This window comes from Danio rerio, chromosome 21 (genome assembly GCF_049306965.1).
Source record: "Danio rerio strain Tuebingen ecotype United States chromosome 21, GRCz12tu, whole genome shotgun sequence".
NCBI classification, from domain to species: Eukaryota; Metazoa; Chordata; class Actinopteri; order Cypriniformes; family Danionidae; genus Danio; species Danio rerio.
In genome coordinates this window covers 45,824,882-45,850,530 of record NC_133196.1, presented here as the reverse complement: position 1 = coordinate 45,850,530, position 25,649 = coordinate 45,824,882, and the positions used below count along the sequence as shown (strand labels likewise).

At 35.1% G+C, this 25,649-nt stretch overlaps 3 protein-coding genes across 6 annotated transcripts in view; 1 reads left to right on the top strand and 2 right to left on the bottom strand.

The window, feature by feature from the left end:
* The window catches only part of sh3pxd2b (SH3 and PX domains 2B), an 897,647-nt gene that overhangs the window by 672,390 nt on the left and 199,608 nt on the right, over nt 1-25,649 (bottom strand). The window lies entirely within an intron of this gene.
* The window catches only part of gabra6b (gamma-aminobutyric acid type A receptor subunit alpha6b), a 53,621-nt gene that overhangs the window by 14,241 nt on the left and 13,731 nt on the right, over nt 1-25,649 (top strand). For both annotated transcript variants that reach the window (XM_002667357.8, XM_073935509.1), the window contains one exon: nt 8,453-8,703. In XM_002667357.8, coding sequence (XP_002667403.3) covers nt 8,453-8,703 — 251 coding nt within the window. The remainder of the gene's footprint in view (nt 1-8,452; nt 8,704-25,649) is intronic.
* On the bottom strand, nt 15,080-25,302 carry LOC101885296 (uncharacterized). Of its 2 annotated transcripts, none has more exons than XM_009297210.5 (6): nt 25,224-25,302; nt 24,232-24,274; nt 18,565-19,630; nt 17,410-17,565; nt 16,622-16,720; nt 15,080-15,940 (listed from the first exon to the last, which is right to left on the bottom strand). In XM_009297210.5, exons 3-6 carry the CDS (start codon nt 19,609-19,611, stop codon nt 15,644-15,646), a joined length of 1,599 nt encoding a protein of 532 aa, XP_009295485.2. In that variant the 5' UTR covers nt 19,612-19,630; nt 24,232-24,274; nt 25,224-25,302; the 3' UTR covers nt 15,080-15,643. The 2 variants fall into 2 exon arrangements, with proteins under 2 accessions (XP_009295485.2, XP_009295486.2); XM_009297211.5 differs by lacking the exon at nt 25,224-25,302 and adding an exon at nt 25,030-25,119.

Genomic DNA, 25,649 nt, shown 5'->3' with positions numbered 1-25,649 from the left:
GAGGAGATGAATAGGCTGAGGGACGCACTGTCCATATCCATTGTAGTCACTCTACATCACAATCCTCCACCACTAAGAGCTGAAATAACCCAAAGCATTTGGTTTAGAGGTGTAATTGACTGAGGTTAATTTGGATGGGAGTTTTGCCCTTAAAAGCATTCTTTTGCCCTAAGGATTCTTGCGTGTGTCTTTGCTTTCTTTTTGTTTCCTCGCTACATTTACATTCCTGCTCAGAATCTGTCGAATTAGTCTAGACCAGTGGTTCCCAAATTTTTTTGAAAGCATGGCACCCCTTTGTAATGCTTTTTTCCCTCATGACACCCAAACCCAATTAAATGTTTAAACATGCATATCCTCGCCGGCCACTTTATAAGGTACACCTGTCCAACTGCTCGTTAACGCAGATTTCGAATCAGCCAATCACATGGCAGCAACTTTAAGCATGTAGACATGGTCAAGATTATCTGCTGCCGTTCAAACCGAGCATCAGAATGGGGAAGAAAGGAGATTTAAGTGACTTTGAACGTAGCATGACGAGCCAGCCGAGCTGGTCTGAGTATTTCAGAAACTGCTGATCTACTGGGATTTTCACGCACAACCATTTATAATGTTTACAGAGAATGGTCCAAAAAAAAACATAAAATCCAGTGAGCGGCAGTTCTGTGGACGCAAATGCCTTGTTGAGGCAAGAGGTCAGATGAGAATGGCCAGACTGGTTCCAGCTGATAGAAAGGCAACAGTAACTCAAATAAGCACTCGATACAACCGAGGTCTGCAGAAGAGCATCTCTGAACGCACAACACGTCCAACCTTGAGGCAGATGTGCTACAGCAGCTGAAGACCACACCAGATGCCACTTCTATCAACTAAGAACAGGAAACTGAGGCTACAATTTGCATAAGTGGACAATAGAAGATTGAAAAAACGTTGCCTGGTCTGATGAGTCTTGATTTCTGCTGCAACATTCAGCTGGAAGGGTTAGAATTTGGCATCAACAGCATGAAAGCATGGATCCGTCCTGCCTTGTGTCAACAGTTCAGCCTGGTGGTGGTGGTGTAATGGTGTGGGGGATATTTTCTTGGCACACTTTGGGCCCATTTGTACCAATTGAGCATTGTGTAAACACCACAGCCTACCTGAGTGTTGTTGCTGACCATGTTTGTCCATCCCTTTATGACCACAGTGTATCCATCTTCTGATGGCTACTTCCAGCAAGAAAACATGACAATGTGTTTACTGTACTCAAATGGCCTCCACAGGCACCAGATTTCACTCCAATAGAGCACCCTTGGGATGTGGTGGAATGAGAGATTTGCATCATGGATGTGCAGCTAACTCCGTGATGCTATCATGTCAATATGGAGCAAAATCTCTAAGGAATATTTTCATTCATTCATTCATTTTCTTGTCGGCTTAGTCCCTTTATTAATCCGGGGTCCCCACAGCAGAATGAACCGCCAACTTATCCAGCAAGTTTTTTACGGAGCCATCTCTGGAAAAGGGAATATTTTTAGTACCTTATTTAAAAGTGGATTGGGACAAGCACTTAATGCTCTTGCGCCAAGCGCTTTAGACTTTGCGCCTAGATCATTAACATAGAGCCCAATGGGTTTGCTCACTATTCTAAGTAACGTCAAGTAATCGTTTTTTAAAAACAGGCTTACTCACTTATTTTAAGTAAAGTCAACTAATTAATATCTTTAATAAATAATCGTTGTGTACAAATATAGTATACAGTTGAAGTCAGAATTATTAGCCCCCCTGAATTATTAGATCGCTTGTTTATTTTATGATAAAAATCATAGTTTTAATAACTCATTTCTAATAACTGATTTATTTGATCTTTTCTATGATGACAGTAAATAATATTTTTCTAAGTATTTTTTAAGACACTTCTATACAGCTTAAAGTGACATTTAAAGGCTTCAATTTTGTCCCTAAAATGGTGTTTAAAAAAATTAAAAACTGATTTTATTCTAGCCGAAATAAAACAAATTAGACTTTCTCCAGAAGAAAAAATATTATCAGACATACTGTGAAAATTCCCTTGCTCTGTTAAACATCATTTGGAAAATATTTAACAAAAAAGAAAAAAATTCAAAGGGGGCTAATAATTCTGACTTCAACTGTATATATATATATATATATATATATATATATATATATATATATATATATATATATATATATATATATATATATATATATATACACAGTTGAAGTCAGAATTATTAGCCCCCTTTGAATTTTTTTCTTTCTAATATATATATATATATATATATATATATATATATATATATATATATATATATATATATATATATATATATATATATATATATATATAATTTTTATTTTTATTTATTTTTTTTTTTTACAATATATGGACTAGAAACAAGACCAAAGACAAAAAGTGAGAAAATCATTGGTTGTAGTGTTTTTATTAGTGTTTTATTTGTAGAATTTTATTACTGGGTTCTACAAGCGAACCTGACTCCCAACATCTCAGCTTCCCATCAGCTCCATTTATAATGTTACGTCTCTATTTGGCTTAGTCATCCAGAATCAAGCTTTGTGCTCGCCATAAAAATGTTGTTGTCTCTATTAAGAGCCGGGCATGTTTCATCGTTACTGTCCTCACAGAGAATATAATATATCTCTCTTTCCCTCTCTATCCAATGGAGTCTCTTTCCTTCCTTGGATGACAAACATATCTTTTCGTCTATCTGCCCGACCTGTTGACCATGAGCTTGCCCTATAGATCACCCAACAAAAACACAACAAGCGTCTCCTGCCATGGATAGTTTGGCAGATTGTATCAGCAACACCTTTGGCCTTAAAATAACAGGTGGTCAAAGAAATAGAAAAACCACACCTTTATCAAAGGGATATATCTGTATGATTTTGCTAGATTGAAGATAGCAAGTATGACATCAATAAAATAAATAATCCAAGCAAATAGAAAGCTAAATGACAGCATATGTTGTGTTATAGGGTGTGCTGTCAATAGGAACTTATAAACTACTCGGCAGCCCGAGTGGTACAGCATTGCATTTGGAATAGGGTATATGCCAAAGCATGCTAATAGGACTTTTAATTTGAAAGTAACCTGGGTTAAGCGCTTCCGGCGAACTGTATGTCAATGCAAAAACTGGCACGTTTCTGTAAAAATCAGCGATCTTCACTGCCTGAGTGATATCCGATATAATGTGGGTCTCAGATTGTACAAGAAGCACTGCATTAAATTACATTTTCCCTGCCATGTCTTTGTAACATGAGCATTTATTTTACCCCAGTAATTTCAATGTAGCTTCTTCGCTAGCCTGCCGATTCTGACAGGCCCGTACGAGTAAACAACTTTTTGTCTCATTTTACGCTTGAGCAACTATATGAATCCCAAAGTTTATTTAACTAGATGTATTTTAATGACATTACAACATCGATGCTGTAAAAGGAACCGTATACAATGGAAAAAAAAGTTCACAATAACAGGTCACCGGAAGTTTATCAGTATCGGAAAAACACTAGCTCGGCAAATACCCTATATGTGGAGAGTTTGTAGAAGTCTCTGGAAGTACAAGAAAGAGCCCAAAGTATGTGGAACTAATAGGGACATAACGATTCCTCTGACTCTCAATGCAGTACAATTTACGATACCAATCTCACGATACATGATTTTGTCACGATTTTTTTACAAAATGATTTGAGACAAAATTAAGGTGAACAAGTGCCCTTTCATTTTTCTCACATGCTGCACTTTTTTTTTTTTTTTTTTACAAATTAAACTTTTTTTCTGCAATAACTACATTTCAGTTTCAAAACAAAATCCATCCATCCATCCATATACAGTTGAAGTCAGAATTATTAGCCCCCTTGAATTATTAGCCGCCCTGTTCATTTTTCTCCTAATTTCTGTTTAACAGAGAGAAGATTTCTTAAACACATTTCTTCACATAATAGTTTTAATAACTCATCTCTAATAACTGATTTATTTTATCTTTGCCATGATGACAGTAAATAATATTTTACTAGATAATTTTCAAGACACTTCTATACAGCTTAAAGTGACATTTAAAGGCTTAACTAGGTTAATTAGGTTAACTAGGCAGGTTAGGGTAATTAGGCGAGTTATTGTATAACGATGGTTTGTTCTGTAGACCAGTGGTTCTCAAACTGTGGTACCTGTACCACTAGTGGTATGCGGGCTTCCTTTTAGTGGAACGCGTAGATATCAAATGTGTCATAAGTACATGCTACATATATTTCTAAATTGATCAAAAATGATTTATATATGAATATGACATATAATAGTATTTATTTTATGACATATAGCCTATATTTCTGAGGTCCAGGCAACATTTCGAGATGTTGATGAATTGGCTACTGTATGTTAATACTTTACATTTAAGTACCGCACTTTTCTTTATACTTTTTAAGATCATTAACCTACCATTTTTAACTTTTAAAAGCCCATTTTAATTTTAATTTTGACATTTTTAGTTTTTAGTTTGCTTGTTTTTTATAAACACAGTACAGTGTTCACGTTTAGACTATTTGTAATGTTTAAAATTGTGGACACTAATAAATATTCTTAATAATAGAAATTAATCTACCACGTTTTAGAACTGTGCAGAGCTGTAGCTTCTTTACTGGGCTTATTTAGCTACTGTATTTCAATACTGCTCATTAGGGTGGTACTTGGAGAGACCATTTTTTTCTGAGGTGGCACTTGATGAAAAAAGTTTGAGAACCACTGCTGTAGACTATCTAGAAAAAAATATAGCTTAAAGGCTCTAAAAATAATGACCTTAAAATGGTAAAAAAAAAAAAAAAAAACAATAATAATAAATTAAATTAAAAAAATATTAATAAAAACTGCTTTTATTCTAGCCAAAATAAAACAAATAAGACTTTTTCCAGAAGATAAAAATACTATCAGACATACTGTGAACATATATTTGCTCCTAAACATTATTTGGGAAATATAAAAAAAAGAAAAAAAACAAACAAACAAAAAAACAACAATAATACTTAATAATAACAATGTTGCATATTGTTCTATTATTGTGCAACCCTCGTTTTCATATAACTTTAAAAGCTGGTACTTTTCAGTAGCTGTATTCCAACAGCCATCCAAGCTTGAAGAATATCTCGCATATCTATAATTATATAGATGGTCAAGCCCAAGATTTAAGCACCTTTCTTTATATTCCACAATATAATATTTGAAGTCAGAAGTATTAGCCCCCCTGAATTATTAGACCGCTTGTTTATTTTTTCCCCAATTTCTATTTAATGGAGAGCAGATTTCTTCAACACATTTCTAAACCTAATAGTTTAATAACTAATTTCTAATAATGGATTTAATTTATCTTTGCCATGATGACAGTAAATAATATTTTACCAGATATTTTTCAAGACACTTCTATACAGCTTAAAGTGACATTTAAAGACTTTACTAGGTTAATTAGGGTAACTTGGTGAGTTAGGGTAATTAGGCAAGTTATTGTATAATGATGGTTTGTTCTGTAGACTATAGGAAAAAAATAGCGAGAAAAAAATAGCTTAAAAGGGCTAATAATTTTGTCCCTAAAATGATGTTTAAAAAATTGAAACTGCTTTTATTCTAGCCGAAATAAAACAAATAAGACTTTCTCCAGAAGAAAGAATATTATCAGACATACTGTGAAAATTCCCTTGTTCTGTTAAACATCATTTGGAAAATATTATAAAAAGAAGAAGAAAAAGAAGAAGAAAAAAATTGAAGGTGGCTAATAATTCTGACTTCAACTGTATATACACACACACACAAATTAAATTGTCAGTACTACTAATATGTTGATGCATGAGGAAGAAAATTAGATACTAACAAAAGAGTTCTTGTTCTTGCATTGTTCCAAACATTAAGGGAAAATGAAGCAAATGAAATATAGCAAGGCCATTCTTCCCCCAAAAAAAACTGTTTCTTTGGGGATACATTCTATAAATATACTTTATTATCTAACACAACACTTATGAAAGAGAAGCAAGGATTTAGATATATAAAACACTGCAAAGCGTGTTAAATAATGTTATCTGTCATCTTTCGGACAAATCACTTTGAATCTCAGAGGCTTTTCAGTCCTTACTCAACTAATGGCTATTATTTATCCTGGAGCTATTCCATGGGAGTTCATGCAGAGCTCTGAGTAAATGACCTATTCAATAGAACCAGCACGCACCAGCGAACCATGGGGCTCTATGATACATTATGAAATAACTGAACGCTGCCCCCCACCCCCTCGCTTTACCATCAGCCATTTTATGGTGGTTCTTGTCACAGTGCTCAGCTCAGAAACATGGATCCGAACGCATTATCGTTTACTAATAATAACAACACTAGTACTGGAGACATAAGAAAGCGAACTGAAAACAAAATTACATCCATATACTGTATAGGCATGACCTGACCGGCGACATAAGAGACACTGGAGCCCTTTATGGAATTAAACAAGACTGGATATACTTCAAAACAGTGTTTATGTTTCAAATAGCTTGAAGAAACACACTACCTCTTTAAGAAAAAGGCTTATTTTGCAGTTCCCCTACAGTTAAACTGTTGAGTTTTACCATTTTTGCATCCATTTAGCTGATCTCCAGGTTTGATAGGATAAATGTTAGCTTAGCTTAGCATAGATCATTGAATCCGATTAGACCATTAGCATCAAAAACAATTTTGATAATTACAATACATAGAATCATGTGCAGCAGCTGAAAATAGTCCCAAGCTAGGCAATAGCGCTGCGTAATATCAAGCACTTTTAGATTAGCTTAGCATAGATCATTGAACTGCATTAGACCATTAGCATCAAAAACAGTTATGATAATTTATAATACAAATAATCAAATGCAGCACCTGAAAATAGTCCCCAGCTAGGCAATTAGGTAACAACGCTGCGTAAAATCAAGCACTTTTAGCTTAGCTTAGCATAGATCATTGAATCAGATTAGACCATTAGCATCAAAAACTATTTTATAATTAAAATACATATAATCATATAATATAACTAGGTAACAATGCTGCGTAATATAAAGCACTTTTAGCTTAGCGTAGATCATTCAATTGGATTAGACCATTAGCATCAAAAACATTTTCGATAATTTTTAATATGTACTGTATAATCATGGACAGCACCTGAAAAATTCCCTAGATAGGCAACTAGGTAACAACGCTGCATAGTATTAAGCACTTTTAGCTAAGCTTAGCTTAGCATAGATCACTAAATCAGATTAGACCATTAGCATCCAAAACAATTTAAATAATTTATATTACACATAATTATATGCAGTACCTGACAATAGTCTCCAGCTAGCTACACAGGTAACAGCGCTGCATAATATCAAGCACTTTTAGCCTTGCTTAGCATAGATCATTGAATCAGATCAGACCATTAGCATCAAAAATAATTTTGTTAAATTAAAATACATATAATCATAAGCAGCAGCTGAAAATAGTCCCAACTAAGTAACAATGCCACGTAATGTAATATAGTGCATTTTTAGCTTAGCATAGATCATTTAATTGGATTAGACCATTACCATCGAAAACAATTTTGCTAAGTTATAGTACATACTATATAATCATGCACAGCATCTGAAAACAGTCCCCAGTTAGGCAACTAGGAAACAGCACTGCATAATATTAAGCACTTTTAGCTTAGCTTAGCATAGATTATTAAATCGGATTAGACCATTAGCATCAAAAACAATTTCGATAATTTATTATACACATAATCATATGCGGCAGCTAAAAATAGTCCAAGTGGACGCGGTTTCACCCAGTCATCAAGGTAGAATCTCACAGCTGAGCTTGGCACTGGCAGGTCTGCCTTGCCTTCGTAAAGTACGCGCAGTCATGAATAATTAAGAAGCCGGCTCTTCTCATAGTATAAAAAACTCCGCTATAAATAATAATGAGAAACCGACGCGTCATCTTTGCACTTGCAGTTTGCGCTACGTCAACGGTTTTGATCCCGCCTCAAAAATCATTTTAAACCCGGAAGCTGCAATTAGCTGACAAAAGCTCAAAATTATCCAGTTTACCCCACAATTAAAGCTGACAGGTGCTAACATTGTCTTAACTGATGCTCAACACACACAAATCTGTTAAAATCTCCACAAAAAAAAAAAAGTACTTAAGGGTTTCGTGAACCTTTAAATGTTGCCTGGGAAATGGTTTGAGTGTCTGTTTTGTAAAAAATATTAGTGTCACATTTGGGATGACACTAAACTCCACTGTACATTATTGAGTGTATACTGAAAGTGTGTAGTGTGCCATTTGAGACACAACTAACGACTTATTAGTATGAATTGAGGTTACCAAAACACAGAAAAGACATCTTTAGCGAGAACTTTCAGGATCAGTCAAGCTTACTATTTTCCCCTCGCTCTCTTTTTGTTGTATTCCCAACAGGCATCACCACAGTGCTGACCATGACCACGCTGAGCATTAGCGCCCGTCACTCATTACCAAAAGTCTCCTACGCCACCGCCATGGACTGGTTCATCGCCGTCTGCTTCGCGTTTGTCTTCTCTGCCCTCATCGAGTTTGCTGCCGTTAATTATTTCTCCACCTTGCAGGCCAATAAGGAACTACGGCGAGCCAACATTGCACGCGCTGCCGCTGCCGCAGCAGCTGCCAGAAGTGACGGAGAAGGCGTTTTGGTAATTTTTATTTTGTTTACCTACATATCTTATTCCTGGTTTAACTGACACACACTGAAAAAAAAAAAATATATATATATATATATATTCATTGGATTTACAAATTTTCTTCAAGCTAAGTGCTTGTAAACAATTTATCTGGGCTAAATTAAAAAAATAAAAACAAATTAAGTTGAACATTACTACATTTTATTTGTTTAAATTTAGCCTGCTGTGTAAATTCTTTGCAACAATCTAGCAATTTTTTTTTTCAGGGGTCCTCGGGGTCCTAAATGTATTAAATTGCTAAAGCTAAATTTTACGCCTTTCAAAGTCTTCATTTTGACGAAATATTTTGTTGTAGGACTTAAAACATTTTAAAAAGGTCTTAATTTGTCTATGTCCATAAGCTTCTCACCATTTATTTATGGTGAGAACAATAACCTGGACAGACAGTTTTATATATTTAATTGTATTTATTTAGTTGCATATATTTAGCTGTTTCTTTTAAAAAGGGAAAAAGTGCATCTGTAAATCCAGGGTTTGCCTGTTTTGAAAAAATATTTGAAACATGTGGCTGAGAAATAAATAAATAAGAATTTTTTTTTTTGATGATGAGAGTAAAAATCTTTTCATTATCCATTAGATTTTTTATAGTGTTTAGCCCCCATATAAAAGTCTGAATTTCATTAATAATGGTCGTTAAAAGTCTTAAATGTATCAAAATATTGTGTTTTAGGCCTTAAAACATTTTAAATAGGTGTTAATTTTCCTGTGTACAAGTAAAGCTGCTCATTCAGGCTGAAATCGTCTAATCACCAGCAACCCATCTCAATAGAACTTTTAACAAATAGTTTAATTTTTAGCTCTTATATTTACCAATAAAGTTTAGTTATCTTCCTTACAATAACATTAAAAGTTTTTGTTTTATTTATGGTTTTTATATATTTAATTAAATTTATTTAGTTGCATATATTTAGGATTTATTTTTAAAAAAAAGACGTTACGTTCAAAAAAGTGCATCTATAAAACCGGAGTATGCTTATTTTAACAAATTATTTGAAATATGTGGCTAAGAAATAAATAAATTAGGTTTTTTGTTTTTTTGATGATGATATTAAAAATCTTTACTTTTCCGTTGGAATTTTTTTAATAGTGTTTAGCCCGATATAAAAGTCTAAAATTGCATTAATAATTACCTTAAAAAGTCTTGTCAAGTTGTAGGCTTGTATGTCTTTATTTTTCAATGTCAATGAAAAGCTGTTCATTCAGGCCGAAATCGTCTAATCACTAGCAATCCATCTCAATAAAACCTTTAACAGCTATTTTAATTGTAGCTCCTTTATTTACCAATATAGTTTAATTAGCTTCCTTACAGTAATATTTGTTAAAAAGTTCTCCTTTTATTTAGGGTGAGGACACTGACCTGGACAGACAGTTTTAAATACAGTGCTCAACATATACTGTATGAGAACACCCCTTACAAATCTCTCAATTAAATTAATATTTTCTATAGGAAGCTTTACAATATTATATTTGTGCATATACATTAGTTTAGCCGAATCTGAAGCTTTTCTAACAAAACTTATGAATACGGTTCAAAAAATAGTAGCACAAATTTCTCTGTTAGGAAAAAAATATTAAATAACATTTTCAAAAGTAGTAAAAATCAAGAGAAGCAAAAAATATATACAATTTTGTTGAAATGTTGTAGTTTGTAAGTAGTTTTTAAGTAGTCTTGCATGAATTTAAATGTACTATCTTTTAATTTCAAAGATGTCCGGTGACTAAAATATTATTTTAATAAATGTATCTGTAAAATAAATCTGTTTTGTTCAAATGCATCAATATATTACCCATATTCGCTGAAAAATGGATAAAAATATTCATTTTCAAAATGGGGTGTGCGCATATATGCTGAGCACTGTATTTAATTTAATTCAATTACATTTAGTTGCATATATTTAGCTTTTTTAAGTATAAAAAAGTGCATCTATAAAACCAGAGTTTGACACATTATTTAAAATATGTGACTAAGAAATACCTATATTAGGCGGCATGCATGGTGGCTCAGTGGTTAGCACTGTCACCTCACAGCAAGAAGGTCTCTGGTTCGAGTTGTTGTTAATGTGTGGAGTTTGCATGTTCTCCCTTTGAAGGCGTGGGTTTCCTCCGGGTGCTCCGGTTTCCCCCATAGTCAAAAGACATGCACTGTAGGTGAATTGGGTAAGCTAAATTGGCCTTAGTGTGTGAATATGAAGGTGTATGGGTGTTTCCCAGTACTGGGTCGTGGCTGGAAGGGCACTCGCTGTTTAAAACATATGCTGGAATAGTTGGCAGTTCATTCCTCTGTGGTGACCCCTAATAAATAAGGATCTAAGCCGAAGGAAAATGAATAAAATAAGTAAATTGGGCTTTTTCTTTGATGAGGATAGTTAAAAATTTTTCCTTTTCCTTTGGAAATAAAATCCAGTGTTCAGCCTCATATATAAGTCTGAAATTTCATTAACAATGGTCTTAAAAAGGGTCTTAAATTTGACTTTATGAAACCTGCAGAACAACCCTGTGACAACAACTCGACGAAGAGAGACAGCCAGTGGCCTCCCTAGCCGCAGATTACATAATCGGTTCAATGTAGCAAAACAGCCATGCCGGGCACAAAGCGAAGGGATCTATCCTCGGTGTCTTGCGTGATTGCTGTAGGGGGTAGACGCAGTGCATTAATGTGTGAAGTCACAGTCAGACTTCCGTTTCATGTAAAGTCACGGGCATAATGGCAGTGACTGGGGCTCAGCTTTTGTTTGGTGCGTATTCAGTGTAGGAGCGCGGCAGTGTTTACGTTTGTGTGACCTTGATTACTGGAGCCCGTTCGCACTTCCTGTGACTTTGTTTGCGTATGTCTCTGTGCTGTGAAGTCGCTCATGGGCGTTCATGGCGATGTTATCCATTGTAAGCCTGCATGGATAGATCTTTAAAAAATCCCTGCTGAAAAATCCAGCTTAAACCAGCCTAGGATGGTTGACTGGTTTTAGCTGGTCGACCAGCCTGGTTTTAGAGGGGTTTTGGCCACTTCCAGGCTGGTTTCCAGTCATTTCCAGCCTGGTTTTAGCTGGACATGCTGGGAGATGACCAGCCAAAACCAGCTTGACCAACCTAGCCAGGCTGGGAGCCCAGCCAAAACCAGCTATGTTCAGCTTAAACCAGGATGGTCAAGCTGGTTTTAGATGGTTTTAGCTGGTCACTTTCCAGCCTGATCAGCTAAGACCAGGCTGGAAATGACTGGAAATCAGACTGGAAGTAGCCAAAACCCTTCTAAACCAAGCTGGTCAGCCAGCTAAAACCAGCCAACCAGCCTAAGCTGGTTTAAGCTGGATTTTTCAGCAGAGATGGGATCAGAAATAAAGAGGGATTTACAGCAGGAGTTGAATTGGCCTTAAAATGGACACTCCTCTTTTTTTTTTTTTGGAAATAGGCTTAACTTATTTTATAACTTGAATACAGTAGGTACGGGAAGTATTCAGACCCCCTTAAATGTTAAAATCACCTTGGCTGAGGTCCAGAGATGCAGTTGGGAGATGGGAGACGCCCGAGTGGCCCGACAAGTAAAAGCCAGCATGGAGTTTGCTAAAAACACCTGAAGGACTCCAAGATGGTGAGAAATAAGATTCTCTGCTCTCTTGAACCAAGATAACACTTTTTGGCCTTATTTCTAAGCAGTATGTATGGAGTCAACCAGGCACTGCTCATCACCCGTCCAACAGTGAAGCATGACTGTGGCAGCATCGTGCTGTGGGGGTGTTTTTTAGTTGCAGGGACGGGACGACTGGTTACAATTGAGGGAAAGATGAATGCGGCCAAGTACAAGGACATCCTGGACGAAAACCTTCTTGAGAGTGCTCAGGACCTCAGACTGCGCCAAAGGTTTACCTTTCAACAAGACAATGACCCTAAGCACACAGCTAAATTAACAAAGGGGTGGTTTCACAACTACTCTGAGACTGTTTGAATTAGGGCTGCACAATACATCGTTTCAGCATCGAAATCGCAATGTGCATATATATATAATATAAATATAAATATATAATATATATATATATATATATATATATATATATATATATATATTTTTTTTTTTTTTTTTTTTTTTTTACTAAGATACTATTATTCAGCTTAAAGTCCAATTTAAAAAGAATACAAATTGAAATAATTCTGACTTCAACTGTACATGTAGAGAGCCAGAGACAAAAGTGTGTGAATGTCCCATTGGCGTGGGTATTTAGCCCGAGTGAGGTGCTGCCTGTTGCGGTGTCAAAAATAGCTGCGGTATTATGGCAGCATGAGCCAGGTGCTCCCTGGGCGATTTCACGTTGCAGTAGGGGCGACACAGTGATCTGCAGCTGACACTCACAGCTTGGAAACCTGCTCAATGGTGGAACCGAGTCAACGCATTTGGTTCGTGCCAACTTTTTTTTTTTTTTTCTTAGCCGGAAAGGGCTAAGGAGCTCAAATAAAAGCTATAAATAAACATTGTTTACTTTATGCAAAGACTCATTTAAGATCTGTTTACTGAAATAATTGCTTTCCATTAGCCTATTGGTTATGACCTACTAGTATTATTAAATCAACACATAAGGTTATGTTGCAATTACTAGTTTTGAGTCAGAAATCACAATTAGAAAGAGATCCACTGGCCAGAAGGAAGATTTTTTTTTTATTATTATTCAATAAATAGTAATATTAATAATATTCATTCATAAATTTTCTTTTCGGCTTAGTCCTTTTATTAATCTGTGGTCGCTACAGTGAAATGAACCGCCAACTGATCCAGCTTATGTTTTTACGCAGTGGATGCCCTTCCAGCTGCAACTCACATTCACACACACACACTCATACACTGCGGACAATTTAGCTCACCCAATTCACCTGTACCACATGTCTTTGGGGTGTGGGGGAAACCGGAGCACCCGGAGGAAACCCACGCCAACACGGGAAGAACATGCAAACTCCGCACAGAAATGCCAACTGACCCAGCCGAGGCTTGACCCAGAGACCTTTTTGGTGTGAGATAATAATAATAATAATAATAATAATAATAATAATAATAATAATAATAATAATAATAATAATAATAATAATAATTTTGGCATATTTATAACAGTTATGAAAGTAAACAGAAATTTAAAAGATCAAGTGGAGATTACGTTTGTAGCCACACTGTATGCTTCTAAATTGTGTTTAATAATGTTAATGTACAGTTGAAGTCACAATTATTAGCCCCCTCTTTTTATTTTCCCCCCAATTTCTATTTAATTTCTGTTAATGGAAATAGATTTTTTAGCACATTTCTAAACATAATAGTTTTAATAACTAATTTCTAATAACAGATTTATTTTATCTTTGCCATGATGACGGTAAATAGTATTTTACTAGATATTTTTTAAGATAGAAGTATTTAGCTTAAAGTGGTTATTCTGTAGACAATAATAAAAAATACTGCTTAAGTAGGCATGGCCTACATGGTTTTAAATTTTTTTTTAAAAAAGTGAAACAATTAAGACTTAAAAAAAAAGACAAAGGAAATACTGTGGAAAAACATAATTTGGGTAATATTTCAAAAAGAAAACTCACTGGAGGGCTAATAATGTTTACTTCAACTGTATATAAAATGGTTTGTTTAGATGTAAAAAGGTATATACAGTTGAAGTCAGAATTATTAGCAAAATTATATATATATATATATATATATATATATATATATATATATATATATATATATATATATATATATATATATATATATATATATATATATATAAATTTCCTTGCTCTGTTAAACATAATTTAGGAAATATTTAAAAAAGCAAAAAAATTAAAAGGGCGGCTAATAATTTGGACTTCAACTATATATGTGTATATATATATATATGTGTGTATACACTGTAAAAAGTGTTACCTTGATTTAACTTATAAAAAGTGAGGCAAGTGGTTGCATCGGATGTTTTAAGTTGATACAACTTCAAGACCTTTTTAAGTAAAATAAACTCTATAATATTACTTAAAACAAATGCAACAAAATCAAGTTGAGCTAACTTATAATTCTAAAATTACTCAGTTAGATAAACATACTTTTTTTGATACAGGTAACTTATTTATAGTTTGCAATATGTAACCTGTACTCATTTTAATTAGGTTTTAAAAAATATATGTTTTTAGTAAAATTAACCTAATCATTTGATAAATTAACTTATTTAAATTGAGTTCTGGCTATAACCTCAAACAAATAATACTTTCTGTATTATAAGCACTATACAGTGAACAGAACTAACAACAGATTAACATACTCTCCTCTCAATAAGAATTACAAGTTTTATTGAATAAGAAAAAATGAGAAGTTGGATTGAAGACCATAACATTTATTGAAAGTCAACCATTGTAATCTTTAACAGTGACTGCCAAAAAGGGTCATAAATGTGGCTTCAAATTCACACAAAAACACTTTGGTATGCATACATTTTCAACTTGTTCTTAACAGTCAAGTCAAATATCCAAATTGCCTATGACCTTTTATCACACTGGAACGTTGACAATGTCAAAAACGAATAGAGTATTTCTATAATTTGAACTACTATGATTTTTTAAGAACTCCCAAATTGTGCCAAAACACTGCTGTGTACAGTATATACCTCGTGAGGTAATGACTGACAAAGAACACGATCCAAAGTCCACATGAATTTAAGGCACTGAAGAATAAACACAGAGGAAAATAACAATGGAAATTAGAAAATTATATTGCCAGAGTTACCTGGGTATTGAGATAAAAAAATAAATTCTTAAAACGAATATTTTTATCACCCTGAACAAATATTAACAGATTTTCTGATTACAGTACGTTTCACTTGGTATTTGGTAAACTTTTTTTTCAAATTATGGCAGAAAATGCCATATCCACGAAGAATTCTATCTAAGATAATTTGGTGAGAAGTTTTGCATACTTGGGTGATGACTTAGGACGCATGGGGTCCAATCCCACAAACAGCCTCTGGTAAATCTCAAACGTATACATCAGTTTAGATGGATACTTCAGGTCAATGGCATATGTCAGTCCAAAAAGTAGGCAGCATGCTTTTGCCAGGTTTGGCAAACCTCTGACCACGGGCTGTCCTTCTATGATGATGCCAATCGTGTCGGGCTGATGGCACATGTAAATCTTCAGTGGACAGCTGCCAAGCTCAGCATGGACCTCTGTTTCCTCACAGCTCTATTGGTGGAGACAAAAAATTATTTGGTCAGTTTGGTCAGACAGGTAATGAGATGAATTTAGCAGACACACAGAACAAAAATCAGACAAAAATTATACATTGTACTTTGTTCATAAAGGTGGATACTCCGCGGGCTCTGTGACTACAGCATGAGACCAAAATAATGCAGACCAAGGAAATTTCAATGCTATCATGATCTAGCAAGTGTGTTGCATTTTTCTGGTTCAAAGCTTACATTACAATAATATATATATATATATATATATATATTCCTTTCCTGTACTACTTTGATCATCACATTAAAGAGATAGTTCACCCAAAAATGTAAAATTACTCACCCTCAAGTGGTTTCAAACCACCATGAGTTATTTTAGTTTAAGTCAAAACAACATATTCAAGAAAGTTGAAAACCTGTAACCATTGACTTCTATAGTATTTGTTTTTCCTATTATGGAAGTCAATGGTTAAAGGTTTTCAGCTTTTTTTCAAAATGATTTATTTTGTGTTTGACAGAAGAAAGAAACTCATAAAAATTTGAAGTTATTGTGAGTAAATGATGACAGAATATTTAGTTTTAGGTGACCCATCCTTCAAGAGCAAAAGCAATTACCCCATATCAACACAATATCAATACAAACAGAAAAAAAAATTTGAAAAGTAGATTTAAGGCCAAGACATACATGGTAGACACTGATGAGATCTTCTTGTCTCTCTCCCATATACTCTACCAGGCATCTCAGAACCACTTCTCTCCTTTTGTCTACAGAGGCAGATGGATCCTGTCAAAAAGTAAAATATGATCAAAATTCACAGCTGGATGACAACACAAACCACATCTGTAACCACATTCACTCTGTATTTAAACTAATCATTCAATTCTTGTCAAATATCCTACTATACAATACTATACTACAAGATCTCACAATCACAAGCATATCATTAAGAAAAATATAGGTGCATGTTGTTTATTTAAAGTGAAGTGGAACAGATTACAAAATTGAGATGTATCTTTCCAAGTAGGCTGTATTTAACAATATGAATCAAGTAAGAACAGTCTATTTCTCACCTTAAAAGTTTTCTTAAATATGTTTAAATTGACTATTTATAAGCAAAAAAATAATGTTTAGGAGCAAGATACAATCATGAAAAAGGGAGACCAGGGAATTGCATCACTCATTCATTTACAAATATATTCAGACAGCATATCCATTACAGACAGACCAACAGACCTGAAGTACACAGAGAAAGTGTAACTTCACTGAATGTTCAAACATACATTTCCACTGATTAGTTCATGGGTAGTATGAATGTGCTCACAATGAGTTAGACTTTAATAACTCACTCAGTTTATTTTAACATATGCTGCAAACACATACTGTATACACCACCTTCTTTCTCATATTGATGATTAAGTACATAATAGAAAATACATTTGGATGAAAACACAAGTTCCTTTTTTCCCTCTTACCTGGATGAGTTTCATCATTTCAACCTTTATTCTTTGACCAACTGCTCCTCCCTTTTCATTGAAAAGTGACAACATCCTTGGGGTATGTCTGTCCAGCTGTGACATAAACGTTGACTCAAGTGATATGCCATTGATTCTCAAGAACTCTTCACAGATCTGCAAACAGACGTAGATCATCTTAATTACAAACCAAATATGATGTTTTTACTGTGATTTAAACAACATGAGTTGTATATGCAAATGTGCTTTTTACCTATCAAATCAAAAAGATAGACTGTCAAGCAGTTAAGGAACATATTTAATATGCATTTATTTTTTAAGAATAAAATTCAGTTTTCAGTCAAGTCTATAGCTTTTTGTACAGTTTACTTGTTTCTCCTTCTGTACTATTCTCCTCTGCACTCCTTCCATATCCTACTTTCCTCTCCCGCCCTCCTCTCTCTTCCTTCCACACCCCTCATCTTTCTTAAAATTGTCAGAGTTAAATTTTTTTTAGTTGATCAGCACTCAAATGTAAATATTATGAGCGTTCTTGTCCTGCAATCAACATTTTAAAGGCATCAAAAGCTTTTATCAAAATTATCCTAAAACATAAAACTATACATTATTCTTGTCCTAGCACAACTTTGTCAATTTTCATTGAACTTGAAATGTTGACTACTGTAGATTTTGTATATCCGGTTGATTTTATTACTTAAAAAGTGTAGGATCTGTTAAGATAAGATTTAGCTAATGTACGGTTGTATTGTTTTGTAAGACAATGAACCTCAAACAGCTTCTTATAGGCAAATTAAAAACTTTCTTTAAAACTTTTCAGTGATAGAATTCGAGTGAAAGAAGCATATTTTACAGCTACTGTACAGCTATGTATACTAGATATTTTTTTTAGCTAAACTAGATTTACTTTTCCATCCTAGAAAAGCACTTCACAACTACAGGCCATTTACCATACCATCATGAAGTTTGTAAAGTATAATGAAGGGAACAATTAATAATTCATGAAGATACTGAAAGTACGTACTACAGTGTATTTATTAAGACACACAAGTAGATAACATACGCAAGCATGTGCGCGCATGTGCGCACGCACACACACACACACACACACACACACACAATGATTTTAGCTAGTTGGCTTTGCTAAGTTTACCCTACCTGTGAAGGTTTAAAGAGGGCGGGCCATCTCTCTAGAAGATCTGTGACACCTGGGGCTTGACCAACAATCTCCTGTCTTCTCAAACTGAAGGTACTTGACATCAACTCATTTATAACTCTGTCGTTATTCTTTTTCTTGTTCTCAGAAGTCAACTCTAGTCTCTTACTCTCAAGGGAATCATCCGTTTGCCCAGGTGGATGAGGGGGCAGGTAGTTTAACTCAGCTTTCCGAGCTTTTTTGATGTTTTTTGCTGGTTGTTTGTTTTCAGAAGATTTGCGCTTTACAGAGTTCACCAAGACTTCTGGAATCCCATGCATTCGAAGTTTGCTTCGGTAATTTCCTACTTTATACTTTAGGCTCTGCTGCCATCCATAGAGACCATTGAAAGAGCCTGGCTCCTTCAAACATGGATGCCTTTTTATGAGAGCCTCTGCTACTGCACATCGATGTGCATCATTTGGGTATGGAGTGTATGAAAATATGAGCTCTGCCAAACACTCCAGGATGTTGGACTTTATACCAGGATAAGACTTCTCTTTGTACAAAAGAGAACCATCTCTGAGAAAGTTCTCATTGCCATACTGAAGCGCTAACTCTGTGTTATACGAAAACTTTGGAATAGGAAACTCTGTTGGCCATGGTTTGTGCATTTCAGAGCTACAGGGACTGAGTAGTATGGTGTCATCTGATTCTGCAGAGATGGAGCCACTTGATGTGGATGGTAGACACGCAAAGTGATTTTCTGACACTGCTCTGGATACAAAGCAATCTTCTGTTTGAAGGTCAGGAATCTCTTTTGTTAGCAAAATGACAGGTGGGACATACACTACCTTTAGTGTGTCCCTATCCTTCAGGTCATCAGTTGAACTTAAAGTAACGAAGTCATCAAAATCTTGATCTTTGTATTGAAGGCTTATGTCCACGTAGATCTCAAACGTCTGTTTTATGGTTGCTTCCAACTCTTTTACTGTACGTGGCATTTCAGGAACACAAAGTTTCTTTATCTCATGGTCCAGGATTACACGGAACTTTACAGCTGCCTCCATTTTGATGATCTAATGTTGCCTTGAAAACAAGACAAAACAGCATATTAGTTATTTTTACATTCAGTCTGGCATTGTTTAGCAACCGTTCTTTGTTGTATGTGCGTGAAAATCTTGAAAAACATACGTCCCATCACTTGAACTACACCAAATGGTACAGTTTATGAAATGTGTATCTATTCCAGACAAATATGGCGCTTCAGCATCACCATTCGCCTTACTGCAATCTTGTAGTCTGAAAGCGGGCAGACATCAGTGAGATCCTTCTGTTCTACAAAAACTACTTGCTCTGTGCTCTCCAGCTCAAATCCTCGAACGTGCTCATCATACCAGGAAATTAATACTCTAGCAATAAAATGGACTTTTTCTCTCAGAACTACTATCTGAAGAACTTCAATAAAGTCTGGAAGTCCAGCAGTAGATCCATAGGCCAAAATCATGCCTTTAGAGTATGTAGTTCCATAAATTGTAACCGTGTTAGAAAGATGTACATTAGTCTGACCCGGCGACACTCTTCTTATTGCATTGTGTACATTTGTATGCAGAACAGCTATAGGCACCTGGGATACTCTGGCAGTACTGAAAGTGGGAACGGTTGTAGTTGCATGCAGGTGGTATGCAATCATCAACTGATGCTTGTTTGCGAGGGAAAACAGAACATTCCTGAAATTCCCTGTATGCCTCACAATTTGTTTGAAGTAACGATGTTTTCCCTCAAATCGCATAGTCCAAAATCCAATGACCGGTCCAAACACTTTAATGAGCATTGGATAATGTTCCAGAAAGTGGTGTTTAGGGATCAACTTAACCTGAGGAAATGCAGCAAGTAATCTGAGTCGATGCTCAGAAATCTTTGTATCAAGATATGATATACTTGCTTCACTTTGAGTTGGAGCTACCACAAGTTCAACTATCTCTTTCAGACACATAATTACATCCCATGCAGGATCATTCAAAGGTATCCTGTGACCTATCATTAGTGGGAGCAGCCTGATGAGGGTCCAGTTTTCGTGGGCATTACCTCCGATACTTTTTCGAGTGGAGAAGGCAATGGGAATGGGCTGTGGACTGTCTGTCTTATCTCCCCACTTGTAGGGAAATGATTTGATTGTGTTGTTAAGCTCATCAAGAGTGATGTATCCTTTGGCTATAAAATCACTAAAGCACAGTGCTAATTCCATGGGAACAATCCCCTCAAAAAGGTCATGCAAAATATCAGGAGGATACCCCTCAACCATGTGAAAATGGCTTAGCTTCTCTGACAGTGGGCAGGGCCTTTTCACACCAAAAGTGTGTGGTAATGCAGGGTCCTCTTGTAGTGTTTTGACATGAAGAGAATAATCCTCCTTTGTTCGAATGTTAAAAGCACCTGATCTCACTTCCTTTTCTTGAAAGTCAGCATGCTCTCCTAGACAGAACCTGCAAATGTATGTTCCTGAAAAACTTTCTACAAGGCCAGCAAGTGAATGTGCACCAAGATTGTCAGCAACTACACAGTAGATGGACCCTTTGACAGTTTTCCCTATGACTGGAATCAAAATTCCATCTTGTTCCAGTACAGCTATGTCATCAAGGAGTGGCTTGAGTACCTCTGCATATCCAAATGTCTTAATATCATTAGCTTTGCACAAAAGTGCTAGATACACTGAAGTTAGTGTGGAGCGATAACACGATGGGTTATTTCCCAAGATCCAGTACACGGCTGTTATCTTGTGTTTCCTTCGAGATGTTCCTAAGGGATTGCATACCTCAAAATCATCTACATAAAGGAATATGCAGATTCTCTGCTCTTCAGAATAAAAATCACTCTCTCTATAAAAGGCACCATCACGGAATGATCTGTACTGTGCAGGAATACTTGTGTTTCCATAATCTCTCAGAAACTGTTCTCTGATATCATTGTTGTTTAAAATTTGTTTCAATGATTGAAGGATTGGAACATACTGAAAACTCTTCTTTTTAATTGGATCAAGAACATATTCAACTGGCTCTACAACGTTAAATGTTTTTAGAAAGTGCCGTCTCCTTTTGAAAGCTGATGACAGTGGCCCATCCTTATCAAAAGCCATGCTTATGGGGTTGGATTCATTTAATTCCTCAAATAAAGAGGTTACAACTGTGCTGTCAATGACACAGTTGTTTTTCTCCAAGTGTGATTCAACAATTTCTCTGATAATTGGCATGGATGCTGATGACACAAACTGCAGTTCATCTACCAACTCATCAATACACCTGTTTGAGACATTATGCACACTTTCCAATTTAAGCAGGAAAGAAGCTATATGGTCCACAATTAAGTACCTGTCATCCTTTTGCACAAAATGTGCACATGAGCTGGTTCCTTCTCCACTACATTCATCTATATTTTCATCCTGGGTGGCTCCAGTGTTATCTAATTCAAAAGTTGGTGTCTGGTTTGGCTTTTCAAAAAGAACAGTTTCTTTAAAATCGCTTTGAGTATGAGGAGTGTGCTTCCTGTGTTTGTGTGCTTTAAACGTTCCATAAATATTGGTTTGGAAATCACACCCTTGAAACACACATTCAACTGTCACATTACTTTTAAGGTGATGAACAACATGTGCAAAATATTCTCTTTCTGTTGTAAACCCTTGTGTCCTACACACCAGGCATGTAAAGGACAGGACAATCTCAGGTCTTTGTGTCTGACTTTCCAGATGGCATCGAGACAAATGCGAATGCAAACCACTCCAAGTTTTGAAAAAACATGGACATTCCAAGTAAATGCATGGTAATGAATGACTATGACCAAAGGTTCCATGATGCAGTCTATAATGTTTCAAAATGTCACTTCTGGTAGGTAAGTGATCACTGCACCTTTTGCATGGCCAACTCATTTTATCCTTGCCTACAGATTATAAATAAGAAAGAAAATTATTTTCAGTATTTTCAGGACACTCCCCTTTGTTTACAAGTGTTAAGTATCCCTCAAGGTTATGCCAATATTAATAATCCAAACATAGTAAAGCAACATGCAAACTTATGTTAAAAAAGCTACATACTTTGTTGTGTATACATTATTACACTTGCTTTTAACAACATCAAATTCTAATGAAACCTGTGATTTTTTTTTTCTTTTTCAGTGTAATATGTATTAAATTACGGTTGCCTGTCAATTATAGAATCTTTTTCAATTATAGAAAAGTTTTTCTGTTCCCTCGAAAAGATGTTTTGCGATCTCTCCTAAAAATGTTGTTTCACAAACACTTCCTATTTACTTCATACATGTCAATCCTCCCGTTTTTGCCAAGCTGGATTCTTCTGTATTTTAGCACTACTATTTTGTACTTTTGTATTTCTATTCCAATATCATTCTATCACTACGTATTTCTCATATTTCTCCCATATTTTAATCTTGAAAGCATGTTTAAATTAATATAAAAAAATCTGCCTTCACTTTCTTTCCATTAAAGTGGTGCGTTGTTCGTTGTCCTTCCAAAATCTCTGATTTTGTTTTCTTTGTTAACATGTGTCACTGTAAGAATGCACAGATTCAGAATGAAAGCATTCGATTACTTTAGTAACTGTTTGTACTTATTTAGGAGAATAAGTTGTGTTTAAAATAAAACATACAGGAGGAATACATTTACATATTATTAAGTGTATTTGTCTGTTTACACACACCCAAATCCCAAAGTGTCCTGCACTTTAACTCCTCTTTAAATGGCATGTATAAAAGCTGATCTGTCAGTGCTTATACATGCATTCACTGATTCAGAGATTACACAGGAAGGGCAATGATTGACACACAGTATTAATGGAAAGAAAGTGAATGCAGACATTTTTATATTCATTTAAACGTGCTTTCAATATTAAAAATGTGGGGGAAATACAGGAAACTACTTGATATGATAGGATGATAGTGGGATAGAATAGTAATATACAGGAGAATCACCGCAAAAATGGGAGGGTGGAAATGTATGAAGTAAACGGGAAGGGTTTGTCAAACAACAGTTTTGCGAGGGATCACAAAACAACTTTGCATTTCCTCGCAAAACATCTTTTCAAGGGAACGCAAAAACTCAAAAATATATATTTTCCTATCACCCAGTTTTTTTTTCTTCCACCCATTTTTTCCCCCCACTATCACCTCCATTTCGGGTCTCTGTATGAATTCCCTGCATGCAGGCATTAGTGTAGTCCTTTGCTGCTGAAGCCACATTTAATTAATTTATTTTTTCCTTAAAATTTAAACCACATTTTTATGATGCACTTTAAAAGCTTGGTAGTTATTAATTGTGGAGTATAATTAACTACATGAAGGATTTTAGTAACCACATGTAAAATCCTTTTTATTACAGAAACATTGAGCAAATCTTAGTGGCAAATGACAGTTCAGTGAGCAAGAATTATCAGTCAGCCTTTAGAAAAAGATTGATAATTAGAAACTGCCCTATTTGGTTCTTTTTTTTTTACTTTGTTGTGGGCAGGACACAGACAGCAGATGATATGCCTTCAGGTAATTGGTACACATAAAAACATATTAAAAATGATTAAATGTAAGTCTATAGAGCCCAGACTCTTGATTGTGATATTTCACAATATGTTTTACTTACCTGAAAATTGTTATAGCTGTAATTGTATCTATTCTAAATTTTGTCTCACCTGTTTGTGAAGATCGCAGACCCCAGGTAATGCACTTGAGTATCTAAATACCAAGAAAGAGTATGTTAGAATAAAGTCAAAATGTTTCTGTAAACATTACTGGCAAATAATGGGGTTATTGCAGTAATACTGTAGAAATAGTTTTAAAGGATTTCAACCAAAAATCTCTAATTCATTTACTGTGCAGAATTTAAATGAAATCGAGAAATTTGATAAATTTACTGAAGTAATGCTACAGTATACTAACAGGATCTCTGATGATATAAAGGCACCCTGAACGCATACAACATACATATCTGTATTTACTAAATTATCCATCCTCAATGTAGCAAGAGTTGCGATGATGTTAGCAAACGCTAACAGGTCTGGTGAGCTAGCTAACGAACCAATCCACGGCATAACTTAGCCCGTAATCTGTTCTGTAGTCATGACAACAACACTTTGTTAATTAAACTTTCGCATTCGATCCTACTAATACGATCCCTTTTTAATTGTTAGTTTGTAATAACATAAAGTAGCATACGGTAGCACTTAAGTAACATTCGCATTTTTTGTTTATACCTTTTACCTTAACGTTACCGTAGATATCTTGTACGGACGCATAGCCTACCATGAGATCCGACCGTTTCTTATGAACACGCAACTGTTTAGCCATCTGAGCTTGCCATGTGAACGGGTTAACATTAACGTTAGTTGATGTTACTGTACAGTTTGCACAATTACCCTCGCCTGCCTAGCGAAGTCCGTGGTTGTGCGTGACTTTACATCACCAATCATTCGGTTTAATATAAAACTTACCGTGCTAATGAGATTGGCGCGAACAGACTGCGGCTTATGTGACCAACACTTCAGACATTTTAGCTCGACATGCGGTGCGGGCTAACTAATGTTTCTGTACAATTTGCAGAACGAACCTCGCCTGCCTATCAGAATCACCGGTTTTCATGTGGCTTTACATCACCAATCATTCAGAATTTGTTTTTAAAACTTACCGTGTTAATGAGATCCTGCAGCAAACAGCTCGTGGCGACAGAGAAAGACGCTGCATCAGCCTACAAAATGCCCGCCAGTGAAAAATGGATAATGCCGAATTATTAAAATTACGTTTGATGAACAAGCCTGCCACATCGAAAGCTGCTCTAATAAATTGTCTGAGTCAACTCAATTTTAACACATTTATTGTACACAACATCAGTTTGCAAATAACTACTCAAATAAATTGCATTCAATTTGATCAAAATATACTGTTACATAAAAAAATATATATTTTAGGTAAGGAGAAAGCATAGTCATACTTTTTTGTATTAAACTAATAAAATAAACTAGATTATACTTAATTTAAGTATGTAAAATCTACTTTGTGGGTGTAGCACTTTTTACAGTGTATATATATATATATATATATATATATATATATA